Raw genomic sequence first — 16,634 nt, forward strand, 5'->3', positions numbered from 1 at the left:
CTGAGCAGCCTGTTGTTGTTTCAGTCGTGTTGAAAGTGGAGGGTAAAATTACTAATCCTACTAAACTATGGCGAAGATTCAACTAATGCAGTTGTAGTCAGTGTTGAAATAATTAGGATAGATCGTTTTGATTTTAGTGCTATGACTTGTAAGTGACTTTGTGTTGTACCTCATGTGTCATTTCAAACAAATGTAGTTGGACTGAGTCGCATGGACTGATGAACAAATTGTGTTGATGTGTCTACTGTCATTCAAATCTGTAAATCAAAAAGTTGTGCAATTTCACAAAGCCTTCATTATAATGCATGGTTAATTTTTAGAGAAAAGAATTATGAATTTAATTAATAATAAAATATATTAATATCACCATAGAGTGAAAATGAAAAAAGCGTATCAGTGTTGTTATAATATAAACATTTTAATTTATAACCCAACATATGGGTTATGAAAACCAACAGCGCCGTCTACTGTAAATTAACTGTAAATTACACTCCAATTCTCACAAAAAAGATAAAGATGTAATATAAACATATTTTCAAATGTCCTAATATTGGGGGACAGAATACAAAAACCCATGTCGTTCGTTCATTTGTTCATAAGGCATGTGCTTGAATGCAACTTTTAGGGGCCGTTTACAAGACAAAGTTTTCAACTAAAAACTGAAAACCTTTTTGGCTGTTCGTTTACACAACAACGGTGTTTTGGGGCCTGAAAACGCAAACTTTTGAAAATGGGTTTCAAAGTGCACGTTTTTGAAAACGATGCTGTTATCGTCTCCGTGTAAACATACAAAAACGATGACGTCGTGCACACGCGTATTACGTGTTCAATCTATAGGCATGCATGCGAGTACTTCAAAACAACACGCGAGACATTCAAAACTACAATGGCGGACTACAGGACTGTTTGTGCTTCTCAAGATTTTGTCCAGACAAAATTGCTTGATGCTTTTGCCATCTTCATTGATTGTATTCACCGCTCTGTGGAAGAATGCTTATGTGCACAGGCGTGTAGTGTTTCTTTACAAAATGACACTGAGGGTACATTTACAGGACAACGATGTACCAAAAACTGAAAAGTTTTTCCTTTGCGTTTTTTTTAAAAGATTCACGTACAGATGACAACGTTGTCAAAACGATCCCCGTTCACACGGATCCGCGAAAACGACTAAAAACGCTGTATTATGCATACCAGGCCAGTAGTTGGCGATGTCACTTTGTAAAGAAACACTACACGCCTGCGCACATAAGCATTCTTCCACAGAGCGGTGAATACAAACAATGAAGATGGCGAAAGCATCGAGTAATTTTATCTGGACGGACGATGAGGTTGCTTTATTACTACAATTACTTTGCTGGAGAAGCATCAATAAACTCAAAATCTTGAGCAGCACAAACACAGTCCTGTAGTCCGCCATTGTAGTTTTAAATGACTCGCGTGTTGTTTTGAAGTACTCGCGGGCACGCCTATAGACTGAACACGTAATACGTGTGCGCATGACGTCATCGTTTTCACAAATTAGCATTTTTTTATGTTTACACGGAGACAATAACGGCATCGTTTTCAAAAACGTGCACTTTGAAACCTGTTTTCAAAAGTTTGTGTTTTCAGGCCCCAAAACACTGTTGTCGTGTAAACGAACAGCCAAAACGCATAAAAAGTTTTCCGTTTTTAGTTGAAAACGTTGTCGTGTAAACGGCTCCTTAGACTCCCGGTTTCTGCCATAACAGCTCATCATCATGAGTGATTATTTTGCATTATTAATAATAGATTCTTTCATTGACCAAGTTTGCTTTATGCAAGCCATCTGCATCTGCTCGATCTATTGATTACTCTGCATTTTAAGAATTTAGGCATTTTAATTTACGCCATCAACAATAGCAAACAAGGGGCTGATGAACTGATGAAAATTATTATGCCATTCTTTCAGTGCTTTCACTCGTATTCTATAGTGATTCATATTCATTTCTTTGAAGGACTGTAAACGATTATCTCTCCTCCTCGCTCCACAAATGTGTGCTCTGTTATCTCATCGGCCTAAAAACGACTTTCTCACATGCACAAATTGACATGCACACAGAAACCAACAGCAGTCAATAAATAGTCTGTTACAGTGAAAAATAGGGAATATTGCATGAGACATACATGAGCACCAAACACAAAAAAAAAAAAAAAAAACACATACTTGATTTTCAGTTGGCATTTGTTTAAGAAACATTTTCACGTCAGTTTCAGCCTTTATAAATCCCGATTTGTTCCTCACTTTTAACGTAGGATAAAATCCATGGAATTTAGGATTGAATATCACATACAAGTAAGCACTATAATCAAATGGTTTGGCTCAACTATACAATATCTCTCAAACAATGATAACACACCAGCAACTACAACCACATCTCCTATCATGTATGTCTATGAAAGATGAACGAGCCAATGAAACTATGTTATGGGCGGGGCGACATGTGTAGCTCCGCCTCATTCTGCAGGCTGCAGGCAGGTCCTTCTCAGTGAATCCCCACCATTGACCATCCCGACCCAATCAGTAGGTGGCAATATGCACAAAGATTGTGAATCGCCAAAAAACTAAAGAAGATTGTGGAAGCTAAAGTGGAGATTTATAGTAAATACAAAAAAAAAAAAAAAAAAAAAAACACCTATCATATCGCTTCTGAAAACATGGATTTAACCACTGGAGTCTTATCAATTACTTTTATGCTGCATGTATGTGCTTTTTGGAGCTTCAAAGTTCTATCCAGACAGAAAGCACATATAAAATAAAAAGTTATTGCCAAACAATAAGATAATCATTGACGTAAAATTCCTACACTGGACTTTATTAATACTACAGATAGGGAGTGTGCTATCATAGCTGGTAATATGAGAGACTTACGACGTAGACTTCCTGGCTGTGTCTTAAAAACTATTGAGCTGATTATGTAGACAGCATTTTTAGACATTAGACACGGACTTATCACTAAATGCTGTCTACAGAGTCAGTTCAATAGGTTTTGAGACAGCACCTGTGTCCACATCAATGCCATCATGATCAGCCTGGAGCTGCGTTGATCGGAGCTGTGCAACACACAGAACCCGTGATGGAGTGATCATTCCGCCGCCATGCACTTCCACTATCTCCCGTAGATGTCACGGGCTGGCATATGTGGAAAACACCGCTCACTCCCGCTTAAGAGAAGAGTTGCGACACGGAATGACATGCAACAAGCACCGCTACTCACTGGAGCTAACTTCTTTTCAGGCTACTGTTTTTTTTTTTTCCTCTCTCTCTCCCGATCGAGCTAGTTTTCTAGCTGCTTGAGCTAACAGTACACCGGGTTATTTTAATGTAATAATCCACACGACTTCACCATCATCGCGTTCAAGGATCTTTCGGCTCATGAGTCATCGAGGCCGACGCCACCAAAATGAAGAAACAGTTTAATCGGATGAGACAGCTCGCCAATCAAACAGTTGGCAGGCGAGTATAGATTTTAAAGTTATTCTTTGGTTTTGCCCTCTCATAGACTGCATGGACGGCTCTGCCACGGTTTCATATGTTGTTATGTTGTGTTGTCAAGGCGGGAGCGGAATAACAAATCAGCTGCCTTAAACGAATCTTTACGATTTACCGCTAAGTATAACAACTAGTTAAACCTTAAACTTTCTCACTTGTGTTACATTATTTTTTCAGTTTGAGCAAAACTTAAACTTATTTAAAATATTTTACTTTTAAAACAGCGCAGCACAAATGACTGTCAATACGTTTCGTTGTGGCCTCGTTACTGTTTATTTAATACTAAATCGACACCCTTAAGATAAGCTATCTGATAGATTACTGGTTCATGGCTGCATTGAGAAAATCATGGGACTGTTTAGCAAAATACAGTTATTGGATGTTACGTGTGACCATTCTAGTATTTGATATCCTAACTTTTGTTTGTCTCCTTTGACCTCATACTTTGTATCCTACATTGACATGGTATGTGCATGGTCATCACTTCTGACTCCTCTGTTGATAAAGCCTCGAGCATTCTTCATTCTGCTCAAGCTGTTTGTGTACTTGGGTGTACAGGGGCCTAGATGCTCATGCTGAACAGATGAGGTTCACAGGTCTGTCAGGAAGGTGTTGGATCTTTTAGATCTTTGTTTCTCAAGCTAAGCTATAGTTTGTTTACTTAAAACAAAAAAAAAAAAACTATATTTTTTTTTTACAGGTTAAGTGAACTGAAATAGATGCAATTTAAATGAATAGTTCACCCAAAAAGGAAAAATCTCTCATCATTTATTCACTCTCATGCCATCCCAGATGTGTATTTCTTTCTTTCTTCTGCAGAACACAAATGAAGATTTTTAGAAGAATATCTCCGATCTGTAGGTCCATAATGCAAGTGAATGGTGACCAAATCTTTGAAGGTTAAAAAGCACATAAAGGCAGTATAAAAGTAATCAATAAAACTCCAGTTGTTTAATCCATGTCTTCTGAAGCAATCCAATCAGTTTTGGGTGAGAGCAGACTAAAATGTAAGTCATTTTTCACTAAAAATCTTAATATCCTTGGCGAACTTTCAAGCTCGAATACACTTCCTGTAGCGCTTAACACATGCACTGAGCACTAGATGGCACTAGGAAGTGTAATTGAGCTTGAAATCATGATCATGCTTAGAGACTACAATGGCAAGATGTATAGTGACAAAGGAGATACACTTTGGTGTGTTCAAACCCAAAATTGATTGGATCACTTTAAAATATATGGATTAAACCACTGGAGTTTTACTGATTACTTTCATGCTGTCTTTATATGTTTTTTGGACCTTCAAATGTTTGGCCACCATTCAGTTGCATTATGGACCTGCAGAGCTGAGATATTCTTCCAAAAATCTTCTTTTGTGTTCTGCAGAAGAAAGAAAGTCACACACATCTGTGATGGCATGAAGGTGAGTAAATGATAATAGAATGTTAATTTTTTTGGTGAAATATCCCTTTAACATTTTATCTTGGAATTTGGCATGTTTCAGCCCAGTTTCCTTTTCAGTAATCTAGCTTGTCTTGGTATCATCAGAGATCACATACCTTTCTCAATGTAACTGATCATAATATGTTTGGGTGGAGGAATGCACCTACCTAGCAACTGTCCTCATTTAGCTACCTGGTGGTTAACCTGACCTTTAGCATCCATGTCTTTGGTCTCATTCCCTTTAAATGTTTGCAATTCGATCAGCCACTAGAGACTTTTGGCAAACTCGATGACAATGGAGCAGTATAAGATGAGAAATGCCAGCAGCTAACTAAAGTGTTCACACTGAGCCCAACTGGGGCAAGTTCTAAAGAACATAACCAAGGTTATTTGTAATTTTGTTGCACAGTTTGGAAAACCAGGAAGTCTACAGCCCGTCAATCTTGCTAGGCATAATAAAATAACTGTCTGCTATAAAGAGAGGATTTTAAAGTTAATGTAGCCTTGTTTTAATTTATCTTTAAAATCCACAGAATCGCAATTGATATATTATAAGCATCTGGGAAAGCGAATGACATCAGCGACCAAATCCCCCATGATATTCACTACTCTGTGATAGGGTTGCACGGTATACTGGTACTAACGAAATATCGTGATACCAAAAAATTTAAAAAGGTACAATATCATCTTGTTGTTAATTTTGGTACCATATTAAAGTATGCTGCCATTAGCAAACATAATGTGAGAGTTTTGAGATTAAATCAAAGACCATTTGAAAATAATAAAAAAAAAAAAAAAAAAAAGTCTTGATATGGCCAAGTGTGATCATTAGATGGATGTCATTTAATGAAATAATATACAGTCACATGCGTGCCACAGAACGAATGAGACGCGCCGTCCTGCTCTGCCATCACCTTCATTTACATACAAGCAGGTGTGCACACAAATGCAACACACTACTAATGCTTGATTTTCATGCAGTGTGTCCAATAGTATCCATCTGCAGAGCCGCAGAGCAGTGTGTTTAGTGTATAATCACCGGCTGTGAACTCTCAAATGACCGTTTTCACCATTGCAGCTCAGAGATTTCAGCTCGTGTGTCGCTGGAAGCTTGATATAACGAACCTTTCACAAACGGGAAGAACTTCAAAGGTCTTTCAAAATAAAGGTCCTGCTGAAATAAGAGCTCTTCAAGACAGTACGACAGAAAAACATTACTACTGTATAAAAGTTTAATATTCAAAGTAGTCGCAATAATACTCATAACAATAATATAATATTAAATGGTTATATTATTAATATTATTATCTGTAAGCTATATCACAAAAGCAAGTGTACTAAATATCAGCATGTTGTGATGCAGCCATGGCAGCCTTTTCCTCAGGTAATCGGATTGTTTTCATTTAATGTTTTCATTAATACTGTAAGGCTCTGTTGTGCATCTTTTTACCAGAAATAATATATATTATTATTATTATTATTATTGTTAAAATATTATTATTGGCTCTATATTGTTAAAAATGATTATATTTTCATTTAATAAAAGCTGTACAGTATGTACTTGATTAAACACAATTTGATCATAACATAACATTTAATTAAATCATTTAACATGGAATCCAGAAAAATTAAAAAAGAAAAGGCATAATTTGTATCTATAAGACATTATGCAGTTCTTTTAGTCAAGTAATTTTCTGTGTAATTCATCAAAAATTAGTTTTTTTTCTTCTAAGTATCGAGTATCAATACCAAGGTACCAGGGCTGGTATCATACCGAAGACAACATTTTGGTATCGGAGCAACCCTACTCTGTGATGACTGTGCCTCAAATATTCACATATGCCCATGGGTGAATAGAGCTGTTAGCAAAGGCATTTGACCTAACTTTGTGAAGGATCTAGCTCAGCAGGTTTCCTTCTGGTGGCCAAGCATAAACCGTTCAGCAGTGTGATTTGCCAGAATGAAGTTTAGTTTGATTTGACCTGTAATCTGCCCTACCCTTTGCTGATGTGGTGAGGGTAGACCTAAACTTTAGACTGCTGCTGGTTGAAATGTAAGATCTGATTTTATGTGCTTTTCTTTCTTTTTCATTTAGAATTTTGGATAGGAAGAACAAAATGGAGCTATTTGCTAAATAGCCTAATACAAAAATCATGAAAGATAAAAGACCAGTGCTGTCATTGGCATACACAAATGTGCAGCTGAATATCTTGTAGCTGCATGGAATTCTCATCTCTTCCTGAATTTATTTTGCAAACAATAAATCAGCACAATGTGATGCAGAAAGCAGACTTGAAGTGGTTGTGGGTCGGATGGAGGGGGGTGGCTGGATGCAGGGCTCAGCTGGTCCCATGGTTCCTGTGATTGTGAGGAGACAGTACACAGTGTTCAGCATGCAGCCCCTCAAAGGAAATCTCTCCTTATTCTTTTTTTTTTAAACAGGAAGTCGGACTAAGGAAGTTTCATTTATATGAATGAAATCAAAGAATCAACTCCAAGGCAATTCCAGCAATGTTCTTGGGTGGTTTTGCATGGATATAACATTAGTCTTTGGGAGGTGATTATTTTTATACATTATGATCTACGCTGCACACTTGTACATAGTGCTGTCCCAAGGCACTCTAGTGCCACATTACCTTGCAATTTATCAGAAGGCTACAACCACCTGTCAGTTTGCTGATGATGCAGAACTGTTGTCAGCTCACCTGCACTGCTTTTTAATGGCCCGGGGCCTATGTTAGTTTCAGCAAAGTGGTAAATGTAGCAAGATTGTAAAGTGTAATAAAGTAAAAACATGCCTGGTTTGAAAAAAAAAAAAAAAAACCCAGAGAATCAAGCAGTCAATTAAAAAAATTATATAATTTGACATCAGAATGGAAGGCTGAGCTCTAACCATGAATGGACAGGGTGCTTCGGGCCAAACCTAGTCATTAATTTGTCCATTAAAGATAATGTGCCATCTAAAGATAAAGTATAATTGTTTGGTTGTTGATATAAAGGTCTTTCACAAATTAGAACCTTCTGTTTGAAGAACTTGCAATGATTGAGACATGCTTTCTAGATGTTTTGAGCTGGATTTAATGTAGTATTTTAAGTCTTTTTTCATGTCCTCCTGTGTTAATTGAAAGCAGCTGTCCTCCACTGTCACGAGGTCACAGTATGTGGGTAACATGGCAGACTGAAAGAAGACAAAAAACAGTAGAATCAGGCTCTTGAGCTTTGACAGATCATTTATCACTTATTCAGACCCTTTATTATGTCTTAACCAAATTAGCCATGGTCCATTCAAAAGCTAATAATGATATCTCTGCATGATTACTCTTCTATAATTACAATGGGAAAGATTGTTTTATTGCTTTTTTCAGATCTTCAGATTACCTTATGATCAACTATGTTGATAGATGTATAACAGTGGAATAAATGGCAAATGTGGGCTTTTTTCAGCTGAGGTTCCAAATGCCTATTTTTTCCTATGACGGTCCGTCTATTCCATAGTTGATAGGCAGTTGATAGTGGCTTACTACAAAGCTTAAAAAAGGACCCAAAAGTATCATAAAAGTAGTCTGTACTGCTTGTGTGTCATGTTTTTAAGTCTTCTGAATGCATAAAATAGGTTTTGGTGAGAAACAAACTGAAATGTATGTGATTTTTCAGTGAAAGCTTTCTTTGTCTAAGAGAAGCTAGTTTATAGTGGCACAGGTGTTCACGTGAGAACTTATGTTGTTTTTTTATGCTAAATGATATTTTTGAAAATAATTTTTCACATGAACACACAAGCCACTTGGACTAATTTTTATTATATTTTTGGTGTGTTTTTATGCTTTTGAAGAGAGTCACTATTGATATTCATTAAAACTAGAACTGTCAATCAATTAAAATGAATCAAATTAATTACATGATATGCCAAATTAAGCACAATCGCATATATAAACATTTGCTGAGAAAGGCCCTCAAATAACAATAATTCAATATATAGAATAATGAAAAAATAATTATAAATAATAATATATGATATAAAAATATATTGAGAATTAAAATGCATTACATTAGTAAAGCATTGATAAGACAATACAAAAAGTGGCTTTAGAAGGCAATATATTGTTACTTTCCAAATGTAAGTCTATAATTATGTCTATAATTAACATTCAGTCCACAGCAATCAATTCTGAATATGAATTTGTCAATCTGTCCAAAAGTTTCTAAGGACACGTCAGAAGGACGTTTTGGAGCATCTCACTTTGGTTGCATTGCGCAATAAACAGCATTTTTAGGTTGCTGTGTCAAGTTTAAAGAAGTTTGAAATGTAGAAAAACACGCCTCCAGATCCCTGCATTTGGAATTTTGCTCCATACAGCTTTGTTTGAATGCAAGAACACTCTTCATCTTGTGCTGTTGCTGGTGTCAAAGCAAGACCGAGGGTGGTTTGTTGTCTGGACAGCTGTGCATTGCCTGTACTGCTGGAGTTTTGCTTACTGCCCCCTGCTGAAAACAGGTGCTACTTCAAGCTTTAATTGCTCCGAAGGTCAGAATATTCCTTATTACGTTCTGGAGACATGATAAATTGTGTTAATTTTCTAACATGCTATTGTTATATAAATAATCACACTGATGTAACGCGTTAAATCGACAGCCCTAATTAAAATACCTCCTTTTGTGTTCTGCGTAAGAAAGATGGTCATATAGGTCTGGAACAACATGAGGGTAAATTATGACGAATGAGAGTAAATTATGAATTCCTTTTCCTTAAGTTGTAGGGTGTAATTTCTCCGCCACTAGCATCACTGAATGGATTTGCACAAATAATCACTATTTTTTAAACGGGTTTCCCCAAGCACTTCCCAGTGGTTAAATAGTAAAACATGTTAAATAGTAACACAATTACCATCTTCCTCTAGGAGAACAATTAAGATGTGAATGTACAGTGAATTTAATACTCTAGGTTATGGCGGACAAACTTAGACTTAGTGGTCGACCGATATGTTTTTTTTTTTTTAATGGCCAATGCTGATATCCAGAGAGCAGAGTGGCCGATATATCATAAACAATAACATAAACATAAAATTACCAAAACAGTTAATAAACTCTTATTTAGCACTATATTTACTAAATTTCTCACAAAACATCATAAAACTATCTAAAAAAATAATCATATTGTATTTTAAATGGTAGATAGCAGTTTCTTCTGATTTCTGTGTAGTCATAAAATTTTAGTAATGTATTTGCACATGAAGAAATTTATATATTAGGAGGAAGGAAATAACAGTATACACAGTAGTCCAGCAATCATGGATGCATGTCCACTTTAGCAATTGCTTTTCCTCAAAAAATACAGAATCAAACCAATTGTACTTACATTACATAGTGAATAAGACATTTACTTATAGCACACGTGAATCGCTTTTACTTTGAAGTTGCACTCACGCGCTCTTGCGGATTCAGCATGAGCAGCAATCTCCTGACAGTTTAAACAGCCTGGATCACCTGCTTAGATTGTCACAGACTGATCGTCATGATTTGTGAATCAGAGGATCTTTTTGATCCTGATCCTGAAGTTTTGATTCTGGCTGATAGAATATGTGCTTCAGAGGAAGATATTAGATGAATGCTTGGCTGGAAGAAAACGCTGGATTTTCGTGAGGTTCGTGAATTACATCTGTTTAAACAAGATATTTACATATTTGCAAACAGTATATAATAGAAGTTTTATTGATATTTGCCTTTTATCATTAGAAAAGAAAGTTAAATATGACAGGGAACTGCTGAGGGAGGCTGATAGAATACATGCTTCAGAGGCAGATTTATAAGTGTTCCACAGGACGCTGGATCTGCTCAAGTTTTGTGAGGTTCGTTTATTACATCAGTTTAAACGAGATGTGTACATATTTGCAGATGGTATATGATATTAGTTTTAGTGATATTTGCCTTTTTATCATTAGACAAGACAGTTAAAAGTTACAGGGAACTGTTGAGGAGAGAGAGGGAGAATTAAGCAGACAAGCACTTTAACTTTATGAGCTCAAATGCGTCTGCCCTGGCTCTGATATGCGGACCGTTTAAATGAGATTGTGTTGCACACCGGTCTATTATTGTAGTAACACGTTGGCACGTAACAACAAAACTAACCGTGACTGGTCGTTTACATGTCTCAGTTGCTTCACATGCAAGCAGGCGATTCTCGGCACCCTCAAGAAACAAATCGGACAAATGGGAAAATGTATTGGCCGATGCGATAATTAAAAAAAGTCCGATTATCGGCCAATTTATCAGCCTTGGTGATATATCGGTTGACCACTACTTAGACTAGTATGTTATTTTACAGTTTCCTCAGTGTGTTTGAATGTTATGGTTGCCACAACAAAAAGTAGCTGTGATAACACAGAGAAAGATCCACCTTGTTACACAGGAAATATTTCAGCAATGTTTTATTGCCACAGCCTCTTTTATTAGATTATGCTAGCCTTTATATTGACGTGAACTCATAGACCTATAAATCCAACCAAATATCAACCTGTTCTCACTTTGTGGTCCTTGACGTAGAAATAAAAAAGATAATTAAGAAAGACAATTTCAAGGCGAGGTCACGGAACTTGTCTCTGATTCATTCTTTTGAAACGGTAGCTTGATAGATGTTTGACGTGCGTGTAGACTGAGCCGGTGTTGTCCTCTTACATTCTCTGTTTCAGATAGGCAGGACATAATCTGTGCCATGGTCAAAGCCTTCTATTAGTTTACTATTAATAGTGCCTTAACTATTTGTTCACAAGGCTGACAGTGGACTGCTAAAATTCCCTGGGAAAGTAAATGCCTATTGCTCCCATTTCGGACAGCTGGTTTTGTTAAACATACAGTCAGCTTGTATTCTGTCATAATTTACTCGCCCTCATGTTGTTTCAAAACTGAATGACTGACTTTCGTCCCTGGAACACAAAAAGAGAAGACAGATAAATGGGTTTGCAGCAACACGAGGGTGAGTAAATGATGACAGAATGAAAATGTTTTGGGTGAACTATCCTTTTAACCATTACTAGGGTTCACAGTTTTATTTACCCTAATTTAATATCATTGTTTAAAATCACTTTGAATTTCAGAAACGACTGTGCGCTACGTCTTATCCAATTTTCCTGAGAGTGCTAATTCTAAGCGCAATTTTCATGCCAGTGCAACAAACGATGCCAGACAAAATGGGAATTATAAGAATTATTCTTATAATGCATAACATACATCCTATTTACACTAACAAATTCTTATGAATGGACTATCTTTATTTCTATCGACATTGCTTGACAGGGAATGAAGTATATAATAGAATGCAGACAGTACAATAACCGGAGAAAAACCTTTGAATTAAAATGCACTTGAATTGACGCAGCCCATTAGCGCTTTATGTGCGCAATTTCGCAAACCCACTTGCACCTAGACTTAGCACATGCTTGCACCAAAATATCAAAACTTCATGTCCATGCCCACTGACTTTGTGCGTTGATGGATTGCATTGCTGCGCCTAAGGCTTAGCGCTCTTAAAATAGTGTCCTATTTCTTTAAATATGGGTTTCTTTTCTAATAACCTGTTGTCTTTTTTTACAGAGCGGAGAAAACAGAGGTCCTCAGTGATGATCTGTTACAGGTGACTGCTTTCCTTTTCATCTGTCTCCAGTGCGTGTTCTTTGGCTCTAATCCATTTTGTGTTAAATGGTGGGAAACTAGTGAGTCATTGACATAAAGCAAATACATTCCATGAAATTTTATTTTTATCACATTAGAAAGAATGTTCTCTTATGAATAATAGAAGGGATATTTCTTTGTCACACACCCGCAACTGAGTCTTTGCTTTTGCTCCATTTTTCGTGAAGTTGTCCCCTGTGTATTAGGAAATGTTTTGTAGAACTGTGAAATAGAAAAAAGTATGATTGCTATGGAAACAATGCAAAAAAGATATAACGAGGCTATGCAGAGACAAGACTTTATGAAAAGAGTGCTTGCGTTCTAGAGATCTTGCCTTCATAGTTCGTAGATTACATGCATGTGTTTTATGCCTTGCAAATTTAAACAACAGGTTTTCTGTGAAGCTTTTTGAACATCACTGTTTTGAGAATTTTGCTTTTATTGAAATTTTGTAAGTTGCAAAATTCTTGGAGGCATCAGTTAGAATGGATTGAAAAAAGCATATCAGTAATGTTTTGCCTAGTATGATATTGTTTTTCTATTTAAGTGTTTAAGAAGTCCATAGCTGTCATGGAGTTACATTTATAGCTGTGAAAGTTCCTGTTATTATTGTAAATTAAAACTATAAATTACTTGTCATTTGCTTTTTAAAGAAAACAGTGTTTTCTGACACTTAATATTATGTTAGAAAACAATCTTTTTGGTGGCTGGGAAAATGTTGTCCGGGCTAGTAAATGTCTGATATTATAAATTGAATATGGTTCAGTGTTTTGTCCGCTAGCATTTTTGACAGCTTTTTTCCCTCTCTTGGCTGACTGTGTCTAAAATTATCTCCAAGAGATGTTTGGACATATCAAGCGAGAATTACGCTGACATACCCCGTGGCACTCAGTGGGGCTCGGTTTTTTTTGGGCTCTGCATGATGCCCAGGGAGGATCACAGTGGTGTCCCATCACCCATTCTCAGCTGTCTCGACACCCGCATTACATGGCTTCCTTGGGGATACTACAGTACAAAAACTCTTGTAGCCATATACGATTCGTGCCACACACAGATGCATTTTGTGGGAAGTTTTTGATCAATATGCCTTTTTTTTTTTTTTTTCTTCAATATGACTGACTTAACCCAAGAGATGAGAGATTCCAAAAAAAATGGAAATTTTGCCATGATTTACTCCGCCTCATGTTATTCCAAACCTGTGTGACTTCACACAAGGCTAGGGTATACTTAAATTTTATGTGTGACGTTCCATCTCGTGCATGGTTGAGCGCTCAGCCTTTCAAAGTATTGTCCCATATGGACAGGTCTGATGTATGCACACCTCGACTACTTTGTGATACTCTTTTAGTACAGTCAACGGCAAGCTCATACTTGAGTATGACGTGGACTGTCCATGTATCTAGACAAACTAGGCTGCCCGTGGACAGTCCTCGCGTTCTGTACTAATGAAAAAATTTGTGACACGTGAAAAACCAAAGTATGCTTTGGCCTTTAGGTAGAATGTTAGCCTCAGTCACCATTGGATTTCACTGTATGGAAAAAAAGATGTAAGGAAAGTGAATGGTGACCGAGGCTAACATTTAGCCAAACATCTCTTTTTGGATTCCACATAACAAAGTCATACAGTTTGGAACGACATGAGGGTGAGTAAATGATGACTGAATTTTCATTTTTGGGTGAACTTTAAGTCTTTGTGGCATCCATCCAATTTGAATCACATCCAGGTCTCTCTAATCGCTTGTCCGGACATGACTGATGTTTTCAATTTTGGCAGTGACTAATCATTATTATAGTGGTGTTTCCCCGTTCTGAACATTGTATAATAAATTCCATTTTAAAAACTATAGCTCATTGTTTGTGCATGTTTAGTCTGGTGTTGGCTTGCCAGTTTTTAGTCTGTGATGGCAACAGGGCAAACATTTAAAGACCTCACTCCAGAAAATCTAAACAACTCGCCTTGAACAGGATCTCCCTCAGCAGAAACAGAACAGACAATAACAGTCAGTGATTCCCCTTGTTCCCGTGCCAGGTTGTGGGCCTCTCCGTGTTCTCATGCAGGTGTTCTCACGCCTGAGCGGAATGTGTGCTTGACCCAGCTGTGTTGGGACTGCTTTGGGGGGAATGTTATGACGTAAAGGAGGCAGAGAAGTGCGAGGAGGTGGCTATCTCTCCTCCCAGCCTGTGGAATTCCTGAACTGGGCTGTTTTTGGAACACCAGTAAATTTTTTTTCCCCCCTGTTGTTCTGATCACTCTCTGTTTATTCAGTCACACCGCTCTGTTCACACAGTTCTGAAGTGACATTCTTTTCATGGTTGTTTTTCAGTGCTGACGTGTTAAAACAGGCATGCCCTGCTCCCATCAAAAAGTTGACACCATCTGTCACATCATTAGTTCATTCTGTAGCAGAGATTTTCAAGACTTAGAGAGTGGGCCTCCCCACTGTGACAAAACCTACAGGTAAAATAAGTCAATAATAAAAAGACAACCTAAATGTAAAATATTATTTTAATTTACTCAATATTATTACAGTATGTTGGCATCACATAGGCCATATCCACACTAATACGCTCAAGTCTGAAAACATGTAACTTTTTGAACATCAGTTTTTTTTTTTTTTTTTAATGTATGTGTTTATGGAGAGCGTTTTCCAAATTCACCGGTTTTGGTTGAGGAAAATGCTGTTCTAATGATAAGTATTAATGTAGCAAAATGAAAATGTAGGCTATTAGTGTGAATATGGCCATAGTCAACATACTGATATTTTACAAACTTGACTTAAGGTTTTTTTTTAAAGCCTTAAACTGAGACCTTTTTTTTTTTTTAAACTAACTTTTCCTAGAGATTTAAAGCTACATTCACCAAACTTGGTACAGACCTTCAGACTGTTCTGGAATAGTGTGTTACTGATCTTTCACACAGCACAATATTCCATAGACTTGAATTAGCTACATTTACATTTCTGCATTTGGCTGACGCTTTTATCCAAAGCGACTTACAGTGCCCTGATTACAGGGACAATCCCCCTGGAGCAACCTGGAGTTAAGTGTCTTGCTCAAGGACACAATGGTGGTGGCTGTGGGGATTGAACCAACAACCTTCCGCTTACCAGTTCAGTGCATTAGTCCACTACACCACCACCACTCCTGCTGGTGGAATTATTTTTGTGTAAGTCACAAAAAAGTGTTTCTCTTTCTAAAAATAGCCAAATTAATTTTGATTGGTCTCTTCATGTTCCCATAGAAATAAATGGGTATTATGGTAACTTGGATTTGTTTTCAATCATGCTAAGGCACAGCTCTGGCTGAAAAATATCTAAGCTGAGATATACAGTTGCCTATTACACAACAGTTAGTTCTGGTCCACGAATCTATTTGGACGAGAGGCGTTCTAAGAGTGCTGATAGCTGAGACCATCAGCACTGAGACGCTTTACTGTTTGTATCACTCCGCTTGTGTTAGTGGTGTTCCAAACTGAAGTGTAAGAGCAGCTAGATGTGGCAACAATCAACCGTATTTTATGTGTTTTATGAGTGAGTTGAGTAGACGTTAAGGACACTATGTTGTCAGTCAGTGCACGAGTTTCTTTGCAGTAGTGTTGTCACGATACCGTAATCATATTATGCACTACATACCAACTAAAGTATCACAATACCAAGCAGTATCATGATACCACATGATAGTGTGTTAATTCTTGACACAGTTTTTCATAGTTGTTCTTAGAAACTAGCTGTGACGAGGAGGAGGGTGTGGCCGGGCCATGTTGGAGCACAGCTGGTGCTGAATCAGCTGATCAGCAGGAGAGCGAGATAAAGGGGTGGCCAGAGATGCCGGTTTGAGAGAGAGTGAGACGCATGCGGCCGCGTTGCATGTGTGTCTGTGTCATTATGTTTTATGTTGTTTTAAGTTTAATTATATAAATTAAGTTTGTTTGCTGTTCAGCCGGTTCCCGCCTCCTCCTTGCCCATCCTTATACTGTTACAGTGGTGCCGAAACCCGGGAGGGAGGAGGCATAGTCGAATTC

General features: G+C 37.3%; 1 protein-coding gene across 3 annotated transcripts in view; it reads left to right on the forward strand.

Annotated features, from left to right (window-relative positions):
- Positions 1–2,946: 2,946 nt before the first annotated feature.
- LOC127427233 (rho GTPase-activating protein 17-like) overlaps positions 2,947–16,634 on the forward strand; it is a 33,020-nt gene continuing 19,332 nt past the window's right edge. Inside the window, exons 1-2 of one of the 3 annotated variants that reach the window (XM_051674698.1) lie at positions 2,947–3,475; positions 12,536–12,575. In XM_051674698.1, coding sequence (XP_051530658.1) covers positions 3,423–3,475; positions 12,536–12,575 — 93 coding nt within the window. In that variant the 5' untranslated portion in view covers positions 2,947–3,422. Of the gene's footprint in view, positions 3,476–10,969; positions 11,919–12,535; positions 12,576–16,634 lie in introns of those variants that run through there. The other 2 variants (XM_051674700.1, XM_051674699.1) reach the window with 2 other exon arrangements.

The sequence above is a fragment of the Myxocyprinus asiaticus genome, chromosome 36, assembly GCF_019703515.2.
Source record: "Myxocyprinus asiaticus isolate MX2 ecotype Aquarium Trade chromosome 36, UBuf_Myxa_2, whole genome shotgun sequence".
Lineage (NCBI taxonomy): Eukaryota > Metazoa > Chordata > Actinopteri > Cypriniformes > Catostomidae > Myxocyprinus > Myxocyprinus asiaticus.